Source organism: Saccostrea echinata, unplaced genomic scaffold (genome assembly GCF_033153115.1).
Source record: "Saccostrea echinata isolate AGI-Se365-2 ecotype Australia unplaced genomic scaffold, CSIRO_AGI_Sech_v1 ptg000006l, whole genome shotgun sequence".
Classification (NCBI taxonomy): Eukaryota; Metazoa; Mollusca; class Bivalvia; order Ostreida; family Ostreidae; genus Saccostrea; species Saccostrea echinata.
The window spans coordinates 3232402-3256968 of NW_026889755.1; the positions used below are offsets into that span (position 1 = coordinate 3232402).

A 24567-nucleotide genomic window follows, 5' to 3' on the forward strand; every position below is an offset into this window, starting at 1 on the left:
GGAAGATAATACAAGAAACATTCACTAGGCTTTTAAAAGAAAATTAGATATTTTCTTTAAAGGGAAAATTTTGAAACAGAATCTGAAGAAGGTTTTTATCCTCATGTCAAATAGGATTGCAATTTATAGTTGCTTTTTAAAAAAAAAAAATATTATCATTGAGGGAAGGCTGAGGATTGTCTATTTAAAAATAGCTTGAATTTACCTTTTCATTAGATTATTATTTCTTTGTGCTTCCATCTAGACGTTTGCATGCGTGCTGGCTATAATATTGAAATCTTTAAATGACTTCTGACCTTAGTGAAACAAGTACTTAAATTAATATGCAAGTCGGTTATAAGGAAGCAAATTTCGATGTCTCAGTGACTTCATTTTAACCGAATTTTACTGTAAAAGTAACAATGTATAGACTCCGATTATTTCTTTCTTTTCAGTCAACTTTTCTCCTTTTGCATTAAAAAAAAATGAAAAGAATTGGCAAGTGTCGCTGATACGAGCTACTGAGTTTATAATTTAAAAGTATTGACACTGGAAAAAAAATAGTTTCGATTTTAGGAAGACTGATTTTCCGGCAATGTTACCTTGTAACATTTATATAATTTCATCATCAGTTTCAGCTTGGGTTTTATCAGATAACATCTTCTTTTCTAAAGTTTGGATGTCTCCCTAGAATAGAAAATCAATCCATCAAACACTTTGGCTTTTGTTTAATATCCCTTACCACCTGTACTTTTGTGATGATTTTCCCTTATTTTCATAGACCCTTATTATGAGACTCCTTCTAAAGAGTGATTTAGCAATTTTGTCCATTTGTTTTATGTTTACACCCATCCCAAATACAAATCATTCTCTACAAACTTGATGGATTATCAATGACGTAATATTGTTGTCTTATAAATTTCGTTGTTTGTTGTTGTTGAAAGGAAATATCTGCACGTTTTGTAATTATGCAAGGACACGAAAAAGTCCTGTTCTGTATCAGTGCATTATTGTGTTATGAATGTTTTTAATTCTAGGATATAACTCGACCGCATTTTTTTTTATTGAAGTTAATATCACTGATTCCTTCTCATTATGTAAGACTGAGAAAATTGCCAGAACATATGTAACAGTCATTCGCAGCTATGTTAGGGCTGTCCGAAGGCTTAATATGCATTAGACATATACTATTTTATTTCGAGCTATGTTTTGATTTCAATTTGAAATCTATGTTCACTTACACAGTTACGTTGTAAAGAGAGTTAAATAAGGTATTATAAAAAGGCATTTTCGTGATGTCACATGACTGTGTTGATCACGTGACGGACACTTATAAATTTTCTTTAATGTTACACAAAAATAGCATCGGCACAAGTGAAAAACAAACTTATTGTGAACGGCTTGTTACATAAATCAATTAAACGTATTCTTGGCTATATATAAAGTGCTGGGGGCAAGTTTGTAAAAATTTCCCCGTCACGTCTGCTCAAATTTGCAGTGATTTGACGTCATATGCCATTATGAGGTCATATCTAGGTAGTTCAGAGACGTTGCTACGGCTGGTACACTGTGACATTCTTCGGACAGCCTTATCCTAGCCGCATTGAAAAAAAATATATATGACATTTGCAAACGGCAATGGAAGAAATTTGACTTATTGTAAGCTGCCATTATAGATGGAAATATTTTATCATTTTTTATCTACGTTTATTTTTCCTGAGCAATCGCTCCGATTTTATTAATTATGAGTGATCCTATGATACAGTGTAATGTTGTACGTGTAAAGTTTTAAAAGCCAGCATCATTTACATTTTTTGAAAAAAGAAAGTTACAAGATTCAGATATGTTAAGGATATTTGATATTTTCCATTTAAAGGGGAAGACAGAAAACCATTAGTGTCATATAAGAAAGAATATTACACAGTGAGTGGTATTTTTGGAGCAATGGGTGTTGTTTCGCTTGTCATCATTGCTGTATTAATTATACGGTACTTATTTTAATTTTTATTCTTACATTTTAGCTTTTAATTTATTTAGTAAATTTAATCTAAAAGATGCTTACTGAAAAGTAAAATAATATTACTTCATTAATAAGATTTTAAATCTCCAATCTCCCTCTCCATCTTTATCATTGCAATTTGTAAATATTTTTTTTTAATCATGAATCAATTTAATTTGTTTTTTTGCATAATTCTTTACCGATCACGGTAGCCTAGTGGTAGGGCGCTCGATTCGTGATCGGGAGGCCCGGGTTCGACTCTCGTTCGCAACGCCGCGTCAAACCTAATACATAAACATAGGTAGTGACTGTTCCTTCGCCAAGCGCCCGGCACTGGAAATGAAGGTCTCTTGGATGAGACCTTAACAACCGAGGTCCCTTGTCAAGGTAGGCGTTGGCACGATAAAGAACCTTCACTGCTCAATGGCCTTGAGTGCCGAGTATATAGGTCTAAATTTGAAGCCCTTCACCTGTATACGATGGCATCTCTATCTGGGTAAAATATTCTCAAATGGGACGTTAACAACATAATATCAATCATAAATGAATATGTTAATAAAGTATAAATAAACATATATATAATTATTAATTAATAAATGGCAATTATGAAATCATGCAAACAAAGGCGTTTCTTCTCATTATCACTAGTAGTTACGTATTCATTTATTTATTGTTCTTTTTTTTTCAAGTGGAAAGAAAACGTTCAGCATCTGCAGAATGCCAAAAGATCGGAATATTTCGGCAGAAACGGATAAAGCAGAAGGAGGACATTCAAATGCAAATAAAATTGTACAAAATGACAAAACCTTATATCAGGAATTGAGTGTGTTTGAAAACAAGAGTGCATATCAGGAACTACATTATGAGAAAAACCCTTATGAGAATCTTGAATTAACTGTTAATTGAGATTAATATGAAGCTTTTTGAAAATTCGTCAGCGCTATAGGAATATGTAATGAAAAAAACCCTCTTAACTATGTAAATTGTATTCAAAGAAATATGTGAATAAACCATTAGATAACATGCAAAAACAGTTCAATCCTGAATTGCACAGAAGTAGTTATGTAAAATATGTACATGTAATACCAATTTGGTGCTTAGGAAAATGTGCAAACCAAAATACATAGTGTTTTTCTTTTAGAGCGTTTAGCATGTAAAATGACATTTCCCGTTATCTTTTAAAAATCTTCTTGAAGGATAGCAAAATTGTGATTAGTTATGTAAACAAAGAAGCATCCAAAGGTAGTGCAGATGCAAAATGTTTAAATCAGGAATCCCCGGGATAGGATGTGGCCACAATAGGGAGTCAATTTTTACCTATATATATAGGGAAAAATCATTTCAAAACCTTTTTCTTATGAAAAGGTTATGATATTTTTATATTGATACAGATGCATTCTCAGATAGTGTAGATTTAAGTTTGTTTAAATCATGGCCCCCTGGGGTAGGACAGTCTACAATAGAATCTCACTTTTACGTAGGATTAAATAGGAAAAAATCTTTTAAAATCAATGTTCTCAAGAATAGCAAAGCCACTATTACTCATACTAATATGATGCATCCTCCGGTAGTGTAGATTCAAGTTTGTTTAAATCATGACCCAAGGGGATGGGGCACTATATATATTATTTTTTTAATATTGAGAAGCAGAATTCTGCTTTTTTTTTTTAGCAAAAGTGTTCAGGTTAGTAATGTAGTCTGTGGGCCTATTGTTTTCTTATAGTGGGGCTAACTAAATATATAATTATGCAGTGTACCTTTAAAGCATATCTTTTTTAATACTTCTTTCAATTAACAGGAAAATATACAATCGATGGCAGCAAACTAAGCTTATTATAGATTTTTTTTTTTCTGAATTGCGTTTCTAAGGCGTATTGAAAGAAACACCTAGGAAATAATAATGAACAAATACTCCACATCAAATTAAAATCATATCACATTTGCTACTTTTTTTAAAATTAATCATAATCAAGCAATCTTCTTCTAGGTAGAGCTAAGTCAACCAAAGTTACGATAATAAATTAACGAACAAGTCCCATAAGCTTCTTTTCATTACATATTAAGGATCCCGCTCTGGCACATTTTTTTTTTTAAATTATGGAAAGGACTGCACTAAAAACTTTTTTTCAGCAGTACCAAGGTCAATTTTCTTGGACTGTTTATGCATATGTGAAAAAATTTCTTTGCAGATTCTGATTGACAAGGAAGTCCCGATACTTGAATACTTATCTTATGTAATTCTCAAAGCAGACACATTTTCATTCCTTCTATTCTACATCGAATATTTAACATCGCATTTATTTTCTTGATACAGCACAGAAACATTTGAGAACTTTAGGATATTTGTTTGAATTAAGTATTATTTAATTAGTTTTTCATATTGTTATAAGGACTCTTTTTTAATTAAAAAAAGGTACATAATTATATATATGTATAAAAAGTAACACTTGAAAATTAGCTATTGCATCCATTACTCTTCATCCGTAGTTTGCTACGTTGTTTTCCGTTCCATTGAAGAATTGTTCACCATACAGAAATTTTACCAGTCAAGTGCTAGGAATATCATAACTGAAAATATTTTTTTCTGAATTTGGACTGTAAAAGGAACTAGTCCAATGTCTGCTTCTTACTTCATGTAGGCCTTTTACTGTTATATCAGGATAAAGAAAGCGTCTGATTTTTTCAAATACAGAATTATTTTATGTTTTAAACACGTAAAATACATATACAATTTTTTTTTAATTTAGACTGATGTATGAAGGACACTGTCTTGCCTCAATCTAGAATAGAGAAAGGATCCTATATATAGTAAAAAGATTGCCAGCATCAAATACCTTAATTTGTGTGCATTGTATTCCAGAGATTGGCGGTTCATCGTTATATCTCATTTATCTTTCAGTATAACTATCTGTTACCAAAATGTTTGGAGACATTTTGTTATACTATTTTCTTTAAAAATTATTTTTAACATGGATTACTAAATTTATCCAGGTTTCTTCTTGAAATGCACATGTATCTCGTCATGTATCGGAGCGGCAACTCAGGGCTGTTTCCGAATGACTTCGTCTGTTGAGTATTGATAAATGAGTCATAATTCGAAGATAAAGAAATTCTATAATCAAAACCATATAAAACATAGTAAAGAATGGGATATTACGCATATAACAACAGAACCAATATGAAATATTTTTACATATTGACATATGACAGTGAGTTATTTGTTTTGACTCTTGATTATATACAATGTATTTACAAAAAATATTGTTTCTCAACAGCAAACCGTTTCTTAAGAATTTTCATGTCAGTTCTGAAATTTAATACTGAATATAATCAAACATTCGCTTGACGATGATCCATGACTAGTGGATCCGAACCCGACCTACCAGAAACAGCTGATTATATTCCTTTGGTATATGGCAAACCAGGAATCCTTCCAATACGCAGCACAGTTAAGGTGCCAAATGGAAATATCGGCGATTTTTTTAGCTAGAAAATACATTCTTTACAAGGATGGACATTTCTTTTTAGGACTTTACTATTATCGGACAAATGCAATGTGGTTGAAAACTAAATGATTTCTTATTAAGACTTGTCACGTGATTTTAGCAAATATACCTGAAGTATTGAGGTCATCTATAAATTCTAATATTGCAAGGGCATAACCAAGTTAAAAATCTAAGTTTAACATATAATTATTTTCAACACTCTTTGTAGTTTGTGAAAAGTGCTGCGTACCTGTATAGATTCTACTATCTAATTGCTAAAATTACATTTGTTAGACCGTATGTTGAATATTTTGCTGGTCAAGTACATCAAATATAGATATAATTAATTCATTTGCAAGATTTCAACAGGTCCGCAGCACTTTTCAAATAGCTTCATACTTCTTAAGTTTATGTGTAAAAGCTTGTCATAATTCATTGAGGGTATGCCCTTGCAATATATCGATTTATTACGACCCTTCTATTACCATTCAATGAATCTTCATACAAATATACGACAGTATCGCTTCTCTAGGGATGTTCGGGAAGTATATGAATAAAATCATAAAACAGACATCGCATCCAAGTTAATGGCCTCTTATATATCTACAATTTATATTTTATTTAATTACAAAATACATTTTTCATTGTATAAATATAACTTAATCCGCCTCTCACTGCATACAAACTGCGTCAAATTTTCCGATATGACGTCACATTGACAAGTGCATTGCGATCAGAGAATTGGTTATATATTGCTGTGTGGGATTTAACCAACGACAATAATGCATGCACTAGTTAGTATTGATGTAGTTTAAAGCTATTCATAAGTTTAAAATAGCAAATCATTTCATTTTGTGGTAATTTGAAGAACTTATATTTTTGTGTGATGTCATAGTAAACATTTCCCGTATAAATTAGGCCCCGCCTCCTTACTGCAGCCTTAACTGTGCTGCGTAGGCGTGGAATATGTCTGCAGTTGGCTTTACTACAGTCCCCGAGATAAACGACTGTTAATGAAAACCTAATTGCCGCAAGCATCTCCTATAATTAGCTACATGTACCTTGTCAGCCATTCATTCTTTAAATGAAATAGAAAACACAATTTAATTATACCACCTTCATCATTATGTAAGTTATTAATTGGCCTGATACTCAAACACAAAACACTCTGTCTCCAAAGTTTCGACTATATTTTTCGACATACAAAATATTATTGGCTGTCTTGATGGATTTCATTTTCCGTTTTCAGCAGCTCATGGTGGCAACAACGATTATTATAATGGGAAAAAGATTCGTCAGTCCAATTACAGGATAAATAATGTGTTTTTGAAAAATGATATACACTATTGAAACATGTCAAATTTAAATCAAATTCCGGTTGTCAAGAAGGATCTGACATATTTTTCACCTTAAAAATTTTTTGTGATATGCTTATAATTTTAACAGGTTGTTGCCGACAGTAACATGCCTATACGTGACGTATACACCGGATTGCCTGATGTACGCATGACGCCCGCGCACTCCGTAATTCGTCATTATTTGAAAAGGCTGAAAATAGGAAGAGTGTGACGCAAGGCATATTCATATTGGGAGACTGCTTCTATTCACTTAGAAACTGACTGGTCACTCTTTTTTGAGACAAAGATCGGTTGAATGCTCAACAATGGCGATTTAAGTTAAGACTGTCTTCTGCGGAAAAGGTTGCTGACACTATTGTTCTAGCACGGCCGTAGGAACACTGGGGGCCGTGCCCCCCAATAATTTTGCCGATATATAGATCACTATAGTAAACTTAGATACTTTAGGCTTGTGCCTCCTCAATAAAAACGTCTGATGACCTTTTTTTTGGCTTGTCAAGGAATTTTTCTTAGTTGATGACTTTTTTTTTGCTTGTCGGGAAATTTTTGGTAGTGCCCCCTCAGCTGAAAATGTATGGCTGCGCCCCCCCCCCCTTCCCAAACTGAAATTGCTTCCTACGGGCCCGTCTAGTCAGGGAATTTGTTTTCAACATGGTGTGATTAATAATCAAAACAGCTTATGAAATATTGACCTTTTAAAATTGCATTTCTCTTTGAAACATAAGTCATAAATAGAATAATGAACAGTAAGAAGATTGAAGAAATATAAAAAAAATATTTGCATTAAAACTACACCTCTGGTACATGTATATACATGTAGGTCTGCCCTTGCAGAATACATCCAATAGATATGTACTCCACTGAAATATACGGTGAGAAGAATCAAAAATACAAACTATAATTGAAATTCATTGTGAAGTTTTGAAATACAAGATGGTTTGCAATTCTTGAAAAAAAGATGTGTCTGTGAAACACTGATGCCCCTATGACGCAAAGATTCATCAAATGCAAGTCAAACTCCAATGTCAAGATCAAGAGATCAATAACATCGGTATCCAAAGAAAGGACTTATCACGCGGTATACACCTGTGAAATATGATAGCCCTAACACAAGCCCTTCAAAAGTTATTGCCAGGATAATGTTTTTCAAAAGTAAGTCAGACTCCAAGGTCAATGTTTATGGTGCGGAAATAAAGGTCTTGTCACAAGAATTACTAGAAAAATATTAAATATACCGTTAAAAGTTATGGCTAATTAAAAAGTTTTCCGAAGGAAAGTCAAACTCCAAGGTCAAGGTGAAACAGTCAAAATTTATGGAGTCCAAGGGAAATTCATGTCACAAGAAATACACACACACACACACACACACACACACACACACACACACACACACACATATATATATATATATATATATATATATATATATATATATATATATATATATATATATATATATATATATATATATATATATATATATATATATATATATATATGAAAGCCCTAGCACCAACTGTTAAAAAGTTATGGTCAAATATTATATAAAAAATAATACCTGAATGAAGCCCTTGTCACAAGAGGGATACACAGGTGAAATATGAAAGACATAGCTCCAATCCGTCAAAAGTTATGGTCAACGTTAAAGTTTTTTGTGGAAAAACTGACAGACAGACAGATAGACGGGCGGACAGGGCAAAACCTATATGCCCCCGAATCTTTGATTACGGGGGCATAAAATTTATATTATTAGATTGTTGCACAAGTTGACCAGTGTATCTCCTCTCTAGGAGGGGTTTGTCTAATTATATAAGTAAATAAATAAGTCACATTAAAGCAATACCAAAACAACTCCCAAAACAATGTAACAACACTCATCAGTTCGTAGATTAAGCAGTCAGTCCTAAAGTAAGAAGACAAGGGACTATATTGCTCAACAACCAACAATTTAAACCATAAGTTAACACGAAATTAATACTAAATTTCCTTTTAAAAGGGATTTTTGGGCACACTTTGGAATTTGGAAGTAATATAAAAGAATATGATACATATTTAAAGTAGATCCAATGACATTTAACAAATTTTAATCAACTTAGTGAAACTCAGGATTTGGCTCTGGTGCTCTAAATATTTGAAAAGTTCAAAAGTCAACAATAAAGAAATTAACACGAGTGAATCTTTAATACATTTAAAAAAAACAACAACTAGCAATCGTTTTTAAAGAATGATAATCAACATTTAGTATGCCTTCCTTTTTATCCATTGACTTTTCCATAATATCACACATGTATATCCAATCAACCCGTTTCATCTTGTCATCATGGTGACGTTCGATTGACTCCAACGTATTTTTAATTGCTATACCTTTAAATTTCACCCTAAAATCAAAACAAAAAAAAAAAAACACTCTTAAAGTTCCTTATCCTTTCAATCTTTTTTTTTACTTTATAATCAGATCTTGAACAAAAAAAGGTCATTGTTTGTTAAGGACATTTTTAAAACAAATCATCCATGAGAATAAATGAAAAATGTAAAGCTTCGTGTACTCTTTTAACAAAACTGTGTTAAAATATCAGTGGCCTGTGCATATGGAAAATGAAATGCAATTTAATTGAATGGAAATGCTACACCTGCATGGAAAATATTTCCTTCCTTAGTTTAAAGCGTATTTTATTTGATAATAACAAGCACAAGATACAGGCATACAGTGGAGGAAGATCAAAAAGGATTTTGAAGGAAGTTAAAGTTATATTAATCGGTCTCCTTATTATTTGTTGCTGTTGTAAATCAGATTCTTATTGGGTAGTATAAATTACAAGGTTGAAATGATTTATAATGCAAGAAAATATAGTTTGAATTGCTGCATGCGTAATTTAAGATCAATAAGAACAAATCAATAAACAATGATATAATTAATTTAATTTTGGATTGAAATCTAAATAATTGAACGTCAAAGAGAAACACAGAAGAATAAGGCTGATTTAACAAAAAGTAGTATGGTAAATATAATTAGATCCGATCTCGTTGCGACCAACGAGTCTTCTTCGTTCAATTAGAGATTAGATTAGATTTAGCAATGAACATAATGACACGAAGATCACAAGATGAGACTCTGCCATTCAGTTAACTGAAAAGTGACCGAAAGCTTACTGAAAGGTGACTGAATGGCAGAGTTTCAACTTGTGGATATTCCTTCCTTGATTTAATTCTGATGTTTTTAGAGTGGTATTCACTACATCTTTTGTTCTAATGCTTTTCAAACGGAATATATGCTCAAAGATTTAGCAGTCTGGTCTCTTTAGACCCCATTAGGCATCCAATGCATGGTTTTCATTATAATGACCCAATAGTTTTCTTAATGTCGACTTTGATTGAGAATTTTGAAAGCCCGTTAATATCAACTTGTTTGTCGGTATCCTGCATCTGTTTAAAAGTTGATTTTAATCAGAGCATGCACTAGCTTACCGAATAAGTTTGGAGACATAGATGTCATATGTAAGCGATTGACAACTGGAATATTACTACACTGTACATATATACATGCAAGAAGTCATTCCGTTTGTCATATAGTTTAGTTCTTAGTTAGCCCTTATTTCTATAATTAGTGCACTATCTAAATATGAAACAGATGATAAAGAAAGAATTAATCTAGAATATTTACCATTGCAAGCAACAGTACATGTCGTCCCAGACGGCGTCCATGCACAGGGACAAGTGACGGTAGATTTTCTACCTCCCAGAAAAAAAATCAAACTATTAGTTAACTCGTTCGTTGTGTGAAAAAGTGTGAAAAAGTTTTTCCAACTAATACCATGGCAATTGTCGCCATTTTAAAATCTTCGAGAAAATGCTCGGACAAAATAATTGTTATAGTGATAACAATACGTCGTCATCACTTACGTTCTGGACGACATAATAAAAGTTTTAATCAATAACCAAATGTGGCGTATCTTTGTGCAATTCTTATTGTGTGTTGAGAACACAGTGGGTCCAAAGGATGAAATACAGGTAATGTTGTGTGTTTGTCCAGTGTTTGTCTTGACATCAATCAACTCTGTTAAGTTTTGTGTCACTCTAGATCTGTCGGGATTGGGGTCAATCTCTTATAGGTTACACCTGTAGAAAAGTGACCCCTTGGATTCTTTTTCACAAAAAATAACATTTTTTCTACGGCTGAAGAAAAAATTTTCGATGTCAAAAAATGACCCGGGACATTTTTCAAGGACATCATTATTCGCGTTGAGAAGGAACTACAACTTAGCAGTAGTAAGTTGTGTATAGGGATCAACCTTTAATAATGCAACTTTTAAAAAAAAAAAAAAATCATTTTTGGATTCTTTTTAGATCACCTGAGCCGAAAGCTCAAGTGAGCTTTTCTGATCACATTTTGTCTGTAGTCCGTCTGTCTGTCCGTCTGTAATCTTTTCACATTTTCGACTTCTCCAGAACCACTGGGCAAATTTCAACCAAACTTGCCATAAAGTATCCTTGAGTAAAGGGGATTCAAATTTGTTCAAATGAAGGGCCACACCTTCTTCCAAGGGGAGATAATTAAGAATTCGTGAAAACTTAATGGCATCATTAAAAAATCTTCTCAAGAACCACTGTGCTTGAAAATATGAAACTTATGTGGAAGCATCCTCAGGTAGTGTAGATTCAAGTTTGTTCAAATCGTGACCCCTTGGGGTCGGGTGGGGCCACAATGGGCGATCAAATTTTAACATAGGAATACATAGGAAAATCTTTAAAAATCTTCTTCTCAAGAACAGCAAAGCCATGATTAGTCATATTTACATGGAAGCATCCTCAGATAGTGTACATTCAAATTTGTTCAAATCATGACCCCCGGGGATAGGGTGGGACCACAATGGGCGATCAAAGTTTTACGTAGGAACACATAGTAAAAATTTTTAAAAAAAACTATTTCTTAAGAACAGCAAAGACATGATTGGTCATATTTATATGGAAGCATTCTTAGATAGTGTACATTCAAGTTTGTTCAAACATGACCCCTGGGGGTCGGGTGGGGCCACAATGGGTGATCAAAGTTTTACATAGGAATACATAGGTTAAATCTTTAAAAATCTTCTACTCAAGAACAGCAAAGCCATGATTGGTTATATTTAAATGGAAGCATCCTCAGATAATGTAGATTCAAATTTGTTCAATTCATGAATTTAAGATGGTGCAAAGAGCTCACAATGAAAATGAACAATTTTATTATGCATATTTGGATAAGGGTGGTAAATATTATCACTAGACCTTTAGGCTTACATGTAACCTGTTTAGATAGTCTCTATACTCATGGTATGTTAGTTTATGTCGAAATGGACCTCTTTTGTACTTAGATTTTGAATTTATGTCATAGTTTTGAAATTCCAGCTAGTGATATGGTACCGCGGTTGCACTGATCATGAGAAGCAATACTTACAGGTACATATAGTAGGATCTAAAACCGAGTGCCACATAAAATCCTATAACACTAAAATAGCTAACACTAACACTAACACGGGAAAACCGTCTTACTACAAGCTCTGAGGACAATTTCCAATGTTCTTTTATTTTCAATCGAAGGAAGTAGTAGCAAGGCCCTCATGTGTTTTGCAAGGTAAATAACCAACAGAAATTGGCAATTCATACCACAAGGAAAGTCATTCGGAATAATTATTAATATATATTTAATTGCAAAGGACAAGACTTAGTGCACTTACACAATAGAGAATGGGTCCTTTTCAGTGCCCTTTTAATACAGAGTATATAGCCAAATCCTTCTCTGTTGGTAATAGTTAAACACTGGTTTCCAAAAAACCAAATACATGCAAACATCCCTAAAGCAGAACTATATAAAACTTGGCTGTGTCTACGGTGAGCGCTTTTGAGGATTGTTTACCGGGTAGAACTCTTGTGACTATTTAAAATAATTTATCCCACAGTTGGGTTCAACAGATGTCACACAGGTACATGTAAATAGCTCCAACTTGTTATAGGAAAAACATTGAACTTTTCATAAATTTTTAATATTTTAAGCACTAGCCTAATGTTGTACAAATTTCCTACTTTCACACAAGTGCTATAAATATATAGTGCGTCTTTTGTCTTTGGCATAAGTTTTTATAGGCTGAAAATAAAAAAGGCTCCGAAAGTAGGACCGGCATTCATTTCGAATGCCCGTCCTCGATTAAGTATAAAAATCACAAATGTCGGCTGACCCCTACCACATTGTATGGCTTTGCTCTTTGTAAAAACATGTATTTTAGAGGTAAAATTTGTTGAATCTTATAATTAGATATCAATTGATGATGTGAGATGAAAAATTATGCTTAATTCGAATCTTATTTTTTTTTTTAAATTTTTACCGTGGCGCATAAGTGCACTTGTTCTTTCAGACATATATCATGGTAACTGATTTATTAGGATGTATACACAAAACGCAAACAGTTGATATTATTGTGGAAAAGACCCGCCATAACTTATTACATTACTTCCTCGCCATAAATTTAAAAAGTAATGTCTAGTAGAAGCAACGCAGACTTTTCTACCGTAATAATGCTCAAATTATTGCTTTTGTCATTCGGATTTAAAAGGACATTTGCATATGGTATGTATGTTAAATGATTTTTTTCTTCATTCTTAATACACTTCAAAGTAAATTGTTGTTCATCATAATAACGTAGTTTTACATGCACCGAACCTATATAATTTGAACAGTGAAATGTAGCAATTGTAACTCTTACACATTATGTGCAAATTATGTAATGTCGTAATATCAAAATGATAATTCAAACATAACTAATTCTCATTTTTTAACAAAGATCTGGTATCAGTTACAGACATGTATTTTCGAAGTCATCATTATCCTACCCGTAACAGTTGAAGGTTTTAATCGTTAATAAAAACAATAAATGTGGCGCAGAGAAAATTTTAGTAAAAGCTTCTGGCAAATATTTTTATACAATGTACATCAGGAGTAAACATAAATATATATAGCTTAATAACTTCAATTAGAGTATGTTTACGACCATATTACAATTATCCAATTTCATTAAATTTAATAATCTTATCCTTGGTATAGTATCTGAAAGTAATCAGGGAAACAAGGGGAAAATGCTTGTTTTTTGAAAATAATGAACTTATATTGTACAGTTTTTGATATATTACAAAATATTAAGTGAAACCCTAGAATAAGGCCATCATTAAAAATATCTTTGTTTCCCCTAACTCGACCCTAAAATTTCAAGTTGAGTTGGTAAGTAGGTAAATTATTTTTTCTTTCTGACAGCAGTTTTGAAAATACATTCTGAAAATTGAATAATATCTCTATAAATAAGAAAGAACAAAAGAAACCGATATTTTACCCGAAGATCATACAAATGAAATTTAAAAGCAACATGTATGGTAAATTAATTCACAAATATTCATTTGAACTTGTGAAATATCTCAGGCCAGCGTAAATTTATTGAAATTGAATTTTTACAAAAAGACAAGATTCGCAAATACTCAACCATCTGCCATCCGAGTATATTTGTTTTCAAACCTATCATCTTCGAGTGCTTACACAGATAAAATGTCAAGGGCCTTGCGTGGCGAAGTAATTCTAGTGATTCGTTTTGAAGTCGCGACGTAATTCAGGAGCTTATTCTAAGTCACAGGTCCCGACGTGGGGCGTGGAAACTAGTCAGTCAAATGAGACCGTAAAAAACGTTGGGCCATGCAGTGTCACAGTATACATGTAGATGTTGGCACGATAAAGATCCCTTACTGATGCTTTATGATCAATAGCCATAAGTGCCGAGTAAAAGTCTAAATTAGGAGCCCTCCACCAGGCAGGTGTCCAAATGCTGTCAACCCAGCAATTTTTAAAGGTGTTTTAAAGCAAAGAAACAACCTATTTTCAAGGGCCCAACTAAAGAAAAGAAAAATAACTGGACGTCTCAGAAAGCCGTACCATAAGCCAACTTTAAAGATTTCAACACTATTTGAAAAGAGAGTACCTGTATAAACAATATTTAATTCAACCAAACCATATCTAAAATGATTAAAGTTTCATATATCTAATGTTATAGTCACGAAGTTTACCCCATAAATAAAAGGAATGAAGAAACGACATCCGAATTATATTCATCGAGATGAAATAATTATACAAAGATTTATTTACAAATCCTATGGTCCTATATAGTAAAAATAGAATCATACATGAAGTGTTTTTTAGATCGAAACGAATGAAATGGAGTGAAATTTATTGATATGCATACACAAATTGGGCCCCTCCTCTGCTCATGAGGCAAGCTTTGTCATGCTTACTACGTAAGTTAATTTAGAAGACACATTTGTAAATACCATCTTAACACTCCTTAGTCATGGTATATTTAATTCACGAAATGTTTCCAGAGCGTAGGATTCTAATAAGTTAAAGATGTATATTAAGATTGATACATCGCCATTGTTTATAACACTAGATATATAACCCTCTGTGGCCACATGTTGTGGGCGCTAAATGAGAGTAAAACAAAAGCCACCGTTCTGATAAAAAACGAATTTTGATGAAATTGTGTTTTATAGAGTTGATAAACAATAAAAATAAATATTTGAATAATCTTATTAAAAAAACTTTTCAGTCGGCACGATTTAAGTGGGTCGGTCGCGTTAGGGGAAACAAACCTATTTTTTTTATTTTGGCCTAATGTTCTATATACATGTGCATGTTAGTTGCTCATCAGAAATTTCATGTAGCATGCACCCAGCATATGAATATTAAATTTGCAACACAAAATAATGGTCTATTATAGGTTCGTTTTTCAGTATTGTCTAGGTAATAAAGCATTGCATTAGAATAAGTGAAGTTTTTTTATCATTTTTTTTTCCAAGTTAATTTAGAAAATGGTAAAACTTCCAGTCAAACTCAACGCATCCTTATCTTCCTGTAGTCTGTATAAATAAGTAACTTTTTTCTTGACAATTCTATCGTGTCTTATCGTGTGTATATCCTATCGTATCGTGCTGGTATATCCTATCAGACAGGTTTTTCGTTTATCGTATCGCATGTTTTGCGTTTATCAGGTTTTCCGTTTGTCGTGTGCATTCGGAAGACTTCTAATTTTACCGCCTTTTCTGGAAGTATTCTTATGTACATAAACTAGAGATTAAGAAAAAACTAATAATAGAAATCGGTTTTGGGAAGAAATATAAATTAAAGGAAATTACGATAAATGTGAAGATTTAATTAAATGCACATACGTATCATCAGGATCTTGTACAAATAAATTAATGAAGAGTTGTTTACTGGAATTGTTAATTGACAGTTTCGATAAACGATGATATTTTAAAAATAAAATTTATCTTATCTGCTATATTTCGATGTTATTTTGATGTTTTAAATACATTTTTTGGACAGAAAATATTGATAAAATAAGAATTAAAAGACTTCTTTTTGTAATGCCAAGCAGGGTGTTTATCCCGTTAAGTAAAAATATGTAAAACTTAATTCAGGTCAAATTTGAATCCATAAGGAATGAGGAAAATCGCTTTTATTTATGAGGAAAATCGCTTTTATTTACATTTAAATGTTCTAACTAACTATCCTTTCACCCCCCCCCCCCCCAAAAAAAAAAAAACTCTCGAAAGGCAGGTACAAAAAATTAATAAAGTACATTGTATATGTACTATCATTCCAATAACAGCGTGTCAGTTTGCTTAATCGACCGTAGTAAATTTTCACAAATTGATTACCATATTACTCATGGATTGGATGTTTGATTTCAATGAAATCAATACTACTGTGCATGTGAAAGACAGAATCCAGCAATACCACTGACAATACTGACCAATCACATTGAATGGTTGTTTTCCATTACGTCATTTGTAGGAAGCAGCAACACGTGGTCAGTGAAAGCCGTTTTCTGTTCCCAAAAAAGCACTTTCATATTTGGTTGTGATTTGACCGGGTGAAGTTAATACTAGTACAAGAAAATTTAACGCATGGAATTAGTAAGGCTACTCTGCTACTATTATGCTATATAGCTAAGCAGGTTTCAAGAGAAATCTAAAGAAAAAGAAGCATTTTAGTCCTCCATCTACCGTGAAAGAAACACCAGTGATTTGTATTAATCAACAAAATTTATTAAAGCTTAATGAGTTTATCTTTCGACCGTTTCTTCCTTGTACATGTACTAAAGGTTAAATAGCTAAACCTAATTAGGAACTATATTTCTATTACAACATGACATTATGGATATAGGAAGTAAAACTTGCTTTGCCTGTCCACGTGTAATTGTTGTTTACTGTATACTCGTGAACAATCATTCAATACGATTGGTCAGTATTGTCAGTAGTATTGCTGGATTCTGTCTTTCAAATGCACAGTAGTATTGATTTCATTGAAATCAAACATCCATCGATTCTACGGTCGATTTAGTAAATTGACACGCTGTTATTGGAATGATAATCAAAAGGGGGTTGGGGGGCTGTTTTATGATAATATTGTGTGACGTAAGTTGTAACGTCTAAACTCTACCACACCTTCTTATAAACGCTATCACACCTTATAACAAACTGTTCGTGAAAAAGAATTGTATCTACTCTTTAAATTCTTTATGATGAAAAAGCATGATTGTATGGCTAAGGCTCATATAAAATCAAGCGGGGTTGCAAAAAAAAAAAAAAAAAAAAAAAAAAAAAAAAGTTTACATGTAAATCACATGACTTTTATTTAAAAAAAATACAGATATTATTCGTATTAAAAACCACCAAACGCGATAAGCTGCCTCCTGCCTGCTTTACGGTCTTAAGCTTGAGTCGTTAAATTATATTTATGTCATTTTCTTAAATCCCAAAGCGTGAAAAAATTATTCTTTTCTTTAACCACTGAATTTTAATCCCTGTATTATCGATCTTAGAAAGAATATTCTGTCAAACTTTTATGAACTATCTTATATAAAGCGAATTCTTTTAAACGTCTATAAGTTTTTACAAAATAACAAGTTAATTGGTTATATTAGTTTTTCACTTTTCTTTTTTTTCTGTTTCTTTTTTTTTTCGAATGTGGATGCGAATAAAAAGGAAAATTATCCGGCAATTAGTTTGATGAGATCCTAGACAATTTTATTTTCACAAGAAGTGCCCATATGTACACTTTTCAATTGGCAATCATTCGACATTTCTTAATCTGATAGAAGAGGTGCAATCGACCGAGTGATATGTTGATTAAGAAAAGAATGACGTATTTCTATTAAAGTCATGAAAACTTTATAACTTATATCTTTTCAATATTTCTGAGACTACATGCTTGTTTAGGTAGCAGCGATTTACTTCAAAATTAAACCAAGTAATCAAATTGATTTATATTCAAGCCTATTAGAACGGGAAAAATAACGGAGGAAGGTGTTTCTATGAGAAAAAAAGGTACATGTATATGTATTTGACTCCCTTCGCACAGCACTGCATCAGATAAACATACAGCAAGTGTCAAAGAGAAAATTTATTATGCATACCAAAGAAATGTCCTTAATTTGGAGAAAAGAAAGGTTGAAAATTGGTACGCATATGTGCTGATAATTAAGCTTTGTTTAGAAAAACTACGAAAATATTTACGAATTTTAATGCCTTAAATTTTTACATGCGTTTTTATTGCTGTGAAAATGTACGCACATAAGTCCTAATGGAACACGTAAAAATTAATAAATTAGCTATACCAAAAAATATATCCTAGGCCTTATGTGCTCAATGCATGAAGAGGACTACAGTGTAAGTAGGTAAGTAAAAATATATCCGACAAAAGGTATTTCAGTCTTCTCTCAGTTGTTTTCATACCATTAAAATGGTAAAATTAAAAAAAAAAATTGAATTAATAAATAATAATAGATATATACAATGTATGTACATAGTTTATTAACTAATTAAAATAGTTATTAATGTAGCTACATATTGTATTTTGTTTTGTACATAATAGTCTGTAATTTTAAATTACCAATCGTGTATCCCATCAGGTTATGCGCTTATCGTGTTTTTGCGATATATATGAAAGTATTATTTCATTTCTTTCTTTAAAAACATGAATAGAGGCATGGGTATTTATATTTATGTACTTTCCTTAAAATCGGTAAAGGTATGCTGGTGACATCTATATTAGTATTATAGTGTAAAGAAAAAAACAGTAGAATTACAGTGCAAAGGAAAAACAAACAGCTTATAGAAACTGAAATTAATATAACTAAAGTTGTTTTCGTTTTAAGTTGATTTAGCACATGGTAAAACTTCCTATCAGACTCTAAGTGCTCCTTTGGATCCACAAGACCCAACTCGGTTTATTTCAAGCAATGCAGTTGATAGAGACCCATCCTCCTGCACACGGAACTATGAAATAGGACGAACCTCCCCACACACAAGTGTACTTTGGAGAGTTAACTTGGGTGATATCTACAGTATTTACAGTATCAGGATACTTTTCAAAGACTATGGCTCAGTATACGGTATATGTTTTTTTATATATAAATCATAAGCTTTTACCTAGTCTCTGATGTTTGTCTTCATTGATTCCATATTTTTGTGATTTTAAAAAAATAAATATCAAATTAATCAAAGTTAAAACTATAATGAATGAAAAAAAAACTAACGATTACCTTGTGTTGTGCGTTCCAAATAATTTACAAATAACGGAAGAGAACCTATTTAGATTATTTCCATTAAAAACTATAGTTTCTCTTTTTTCTTTTTCTTTTCTTTCTTTTTTTGGGTTATTTTAGTCATACAAAAGCTAAAAATACAAACTTCAAGTGATGTGGTCATTAGTTTTGGGAATATCCAGAAAAGGTGCTTGCTAAAAAGTTTCCTTTGTAAAAGTTGTGATGATTCCAATTATTAAAATTTATTTACTTGCACCATATGTCCTATTTCAGACATCAGTGTACGCAACGTAGTTTGAACTTTATTGCCCTTTTCCCTGGAGTTGAAGAGTTCCAATACTTAAAGAAATTGTGTGCTACATTTTAATGTCTATATATGCTGTTGTACACTTCTTCTAAAACAAGTTTGGGTGAAAAAAACATTTAGAATATATGTATAGTAATTTTTGTATATTTTTCTTTGAATTATACAAGAATTTTTATCAATTGATATATTTCAAAACCCCTGGTAATGCAGGCTGATTTTTTTGTCTTCGAACATCTGATGACACTATATTTTTAAATTAAGAATATCTTGAAAAATTATCAGTAGGTAAGGTACGTTGCGTATGTCCTTAAGTAGAGACTTAGTGCTTTCATTTCCTATGAAAATGGTTTCCTCTGAAATTCCAGGTATTGAAAATAGGCTTTGTGAATTTGCAATTTTCTAATTTTTTTCAGGAAACAGGTGTATTCGAGTACCTCCAGGAAAAAATTAAGACATGAGCACCCTCTCCTAAAAATAAAATTTGTTTTGTAATCTTCAGAAACAGTTCTATCATTACATGATTGCACACTTTGGATCAAAGGTTGTGCTCTATACAAAATATTGAAAAGCGCCTTGGAAATTTGGTCATTTCTGAAGAAATTTTCAGGAAATGGGAATGTTGACGGAATTAATGACATTATGTATTGACGAGTGAGAAAATTGCGTCATTTACAATAGAAATGCTTTCGACAAGGGCCAAAGTGATATTTGATGCACTGTCAGCTAAAACTAAGCAATTTTGATTTTTCAGAAATTCACAGGGCCTAAAATATAGCTGCCTAAACTTTTAATAGACATTCAAGGAGCTAATAATGTCAACGCCTGTCATGACACATGACCTAGGTTTATGAATTTTCATCCGAAAAAGCCACAATTTTCTCACGAAAGTATCACCGTTCACAGTAGCTCAGTCGGTGGAGCGCTCGCTCCGTGATCGGGAGGTCGTGAGTTCGAATCTCGGCCGCGACTGACCTAAGTCGATAAAAAAATGGGTAGCAATTTTTCCTTCGCCATGCGCTCGGCACTTTGAAGTGAAAGTTGCTGGTCCTTCGTATGTTACCTTAAAAACTGAGGTCCCGTGTCACGGCAGGCGTTGGCACGATAAAGACCCCTCACTACTCAATGGCCCTGAGTGCCGAATAAAGGTCGAAATTTGAAGCCCTTCACCGGTCTATGGTGACGTCTCTTTATGTGTAAAAAATTCTCGAATGGGCGGTAAAACAACATACAATCAATCATGAAAGTACCGTGCGTTTTACAAAAAGCAGTTACGTCATATTTTTATTGACTGAGGTTTGTTGAAGAGACCCTCACAAAGCATGCTGTCTGTCAAATATTGAACGGTCTCCAAAATGAGAACAAATTGTTTGGGGGGAAATCTTATTTCGCTTTTTTCTTTCCAGACAGGTAACATTAATTTCGTTTGGAGAAAATGACGTAAAATCGTTCGTATGGGACATCTTAAATACGTTAGATCACAGACGAAAATGAAAAAAAAAACTGTCCCTCATCCTCCTCTTTCTCTTTATTACATTTCTCTGTAACATGCACTTCACATTTCCACACTTAAAATTCGTATCGAATTTTGTTTAAATGTAAGGAAATTTATATTTATCCAATAATAGCTTGTGCATGTAATGAATGATGGTATAGAATATTCGATCTAATGTAAAATTTAAAGCGCTAACTTACTTCACTGTTAAATATTCAAATCGATGAAATTGTAGTATTTTCTATTTATCAAGTTAAAGCAAGGCTTAAAATACACTTGCCAAGGACGCAGTCAATCGGATAAAGTAATACCATGACTATTCTTAGTGTTAATAGGCGATAATACTCCTACTTTGTATTGCTAGCATGTTTGTCATCGGCTACGATATTAAAATGAAAAAGTAGCATTATGATGGTTTAGGAATTATTGACTGCTTGATTTCCTGGTAGTAGTAGAGATTTGTTTATGCATATAGCAGATAAATCACATTAATTCTTATTTTAAACAAATTCTTCAGAGAAGCGACAAAGAGGACGATTTGCGGGATTTTCCATTCATATTTCAAACTCCACCGATAGAGACAATTGGTTTCTTTGTTACAAGGACAAGTCTGGGTTACCCCCCTTGGATTTCAGTACCACATGCATGAAACATGGTCGTTACGTCATTTATTACAATGAAAGATTAAAGAACATTACCTATCCTGTTGGTTACCAAACTACAATCATAACAGAGTTATGCGAAGTGATAGTGCATGGTAAGCAACTTCCTGTACGTCTGTCTTGTTGATGGTTTGTAAGTATTTGCGTGGACCCTGAGGTCCACGCAGAAAATATATAAGCGGGGTTTAACCGGATGCCATGGGCTTACGTCAGGCTACGCCTGCGCAAGAATGCTAGAGAGTCTCTAAAACAACTTAATTGCCCTTAGAACAATTCGCCCTTTACGAATTAGAATATGCGAATCATTGGCAAACCTCGCTCTAAAATCTGCACATCGTATTTATGTATTCTTTGGCGTAACCAAGATCCGAATTTCTCTTTTATACATATATCCTTATAAACAAACTAAATTCTATGGTACAAGCATTTTAAATAAGTAGGAAGAACTTATATAGATAACTTAACAGCTTGAACATTGTTGAACTACTAGGCTTTAAAAGCTAGTTTTTACCATGTTAACCGGCATTAGTTTTGTGCATCAAGGTTCGCAAATTAAATTAATAGACAGCAATCCAAATATAGCTTGATAAAGGCCTGTAGCAACGTGTTTCCATGTGGGGGAGAGGGAGAAACATAAAAAAAAATCTGCGTACTACAAATCTGTGCTACACGTGTACCATCTTAGAATGTCATCCGGATAAATCTAGTACAGATGTCAACATGGTCAAGTCCCAGCCGTTATTGGTTACATGTATCGAAATAGCCCGATTTTTTTAATGACAAAACTATAGACCATACAATCGGGGATAAAATTTAACAATTTTGCTATGATAGTACAACCACTCAAAGTAGACAGATCAATGTAGAAAATGTTAACGAAAGGATAACCTGTGCCATTTTTCAGAGTAACCAATGAACTCGTCTATGGATGCTTTGACGGCCGTGTTAACAAGAATAGATGTGGGTTACTCCGTATCCAAGATATTCGACTTTTAATTTACTCCAATTTTCACTAGAAAAAAAAAAACTGCACATGTTATGAAACTGGTGTATAGTTCTTCATGTCCGTAGCAAATACTGTCACAAGTCTAAGTGTCACTAGAAAACAGTGAACACACCTGTGCTTGCAAGACCAAATAGCCTAGGTCTACACACGTGCGATGAGATCTTCTCAGACCTTTCTGGCGAGCTCGGAAAAACACGACGTTGTTTTGCCGAGAAGTTACGATTGCATATGTTAATTATTCCGTTATTTAAAAAGAGACAGAGGGAAAAAAACACACACAAAATTAACCTTTTTCGGATTTTAAATTGATCGAGTTAATCGATAACCTAGCATCGCTTTAGATAACTCGAGTGCCGAGACCCTCTAGTTCTCCAGGGTGGGTTTTTTTCTCACACCGCATACAGGCACTGAAATTCAAGCCCGTAGCAACGGTTTTCAAAGGGGGCAACCTCCAAAAAGAGTTGACAAGCAAAAATGAATAAATAAATAAATAAAATAAAAATAACAACCTGTGCACCACACTGTAAAATCCTATTTCGGGGGGGGGGGGGGGGGGATAGGCTTCGCCTAACTTTTAGGTACATTTTGATTTCTTTTAAATGTTTGACTTTCCGTATTTTGAACCTTCCCGCAACAAAAAGTGCGGGAGAGCTTCCAATGCAAATCAAAACTAATAATATATTAAAATTATAACAAAAGATTACTTTTTAAAGAAAAAGTGAGCCCCCCTCCCCCACATACTACGGGGACATTTTGAACCTTTCTCTTCGTTGCTTAAAATATCCCCATAATATAAGGAGATAAATATTCTCTTCTGGCTATGCACACTTTTTAAAGTTTGTTACTTTAGAAGATGGACCAAAAATGGCATAGCCGTACGTTCGCCGGAATCTTCCGATGATAACAAAGTGAAATCTTTCATGTTACGTGTGAGTGGTCGAGGCCCGGGGCCGGGGTTGTGAAGGTACACGGAGGAAAGCAATAAGCAAAACGCTATCTAGAGAGCAGAAAGGGCAGAGATTGAAGTACTTATTTTATTTAAGATAGTAGCCTAAAAATATCTATATTACATAAAAAACATTCTCTCTCTCTACCTCTTTCTGCAAAAATAAAGGGGGTTCCAACACCCGCAACCCCTCCCTCCCTGGATCCGCCAATGGAGTTAAAATTCAACCATTACGATACCTGCACGCTTAAGCCTCTTTTAATTCAATCTGATTAAAATCAGATCTTTGTTACGCTCTGAAATTCTGATGGTCGCTGTACAAAGATCTGAAGACATCCCATTGAGGGTCCTGTCAGAATGAACTTTGTATAAAGTTCACGACCTTATACTAGCCAATGAAAATTTATCTCTTCCGCCAATCAATGATCGGGATATATAAGGGGTATGGTCATAGCGTAAACATGGCGAAATAAGAACGAAGTGGGTGAAGTGCAGATCGGTTCTTTGTATAAAATGAAATAGCGAGTTAATTATGTTTCATGTACAAGCAGAAATGCAGAATTCTACTTCCGATTGGTTATGGGATGTCACTCTCTCAGCTGTTGCAAGTCTATGGCGTGTTGTCCCGTTGTGACACTCAAGACGGAGCACCAGACAGGTGACAGGTCAACAAAATATTTTATCGAGGTAATGATGATAAAGGTCAATCTAGAAAA

At 33.2% G+C, this 24567-nt stretch overlaps 1 protein-coding gene across 1 annotated transcript in view; it reads left to right on the forward strand.

Annotated features, from left to right (window-relative positions):
• The window catches only part of LOC133180171 (protein draper-like), a 53844-nt gene that overhangs the window by 11732 nt on the left and 17545 nt on the right, over window positions 1-24567 (forward strand). Inside the window, exons 4-5 of the mRNA XM_061314740.1 lie at window positions 19049-19285; window positions 21755-21994. Coding sequence (XP_061170724.1) covers window positions 19049-19285; window positions 21755-21994 — 477 coding nt within the window. The remainder of the gene's footprint in view (window positions 1-19048; window positions 19286-21754; window positions 21995-24567) is intronic.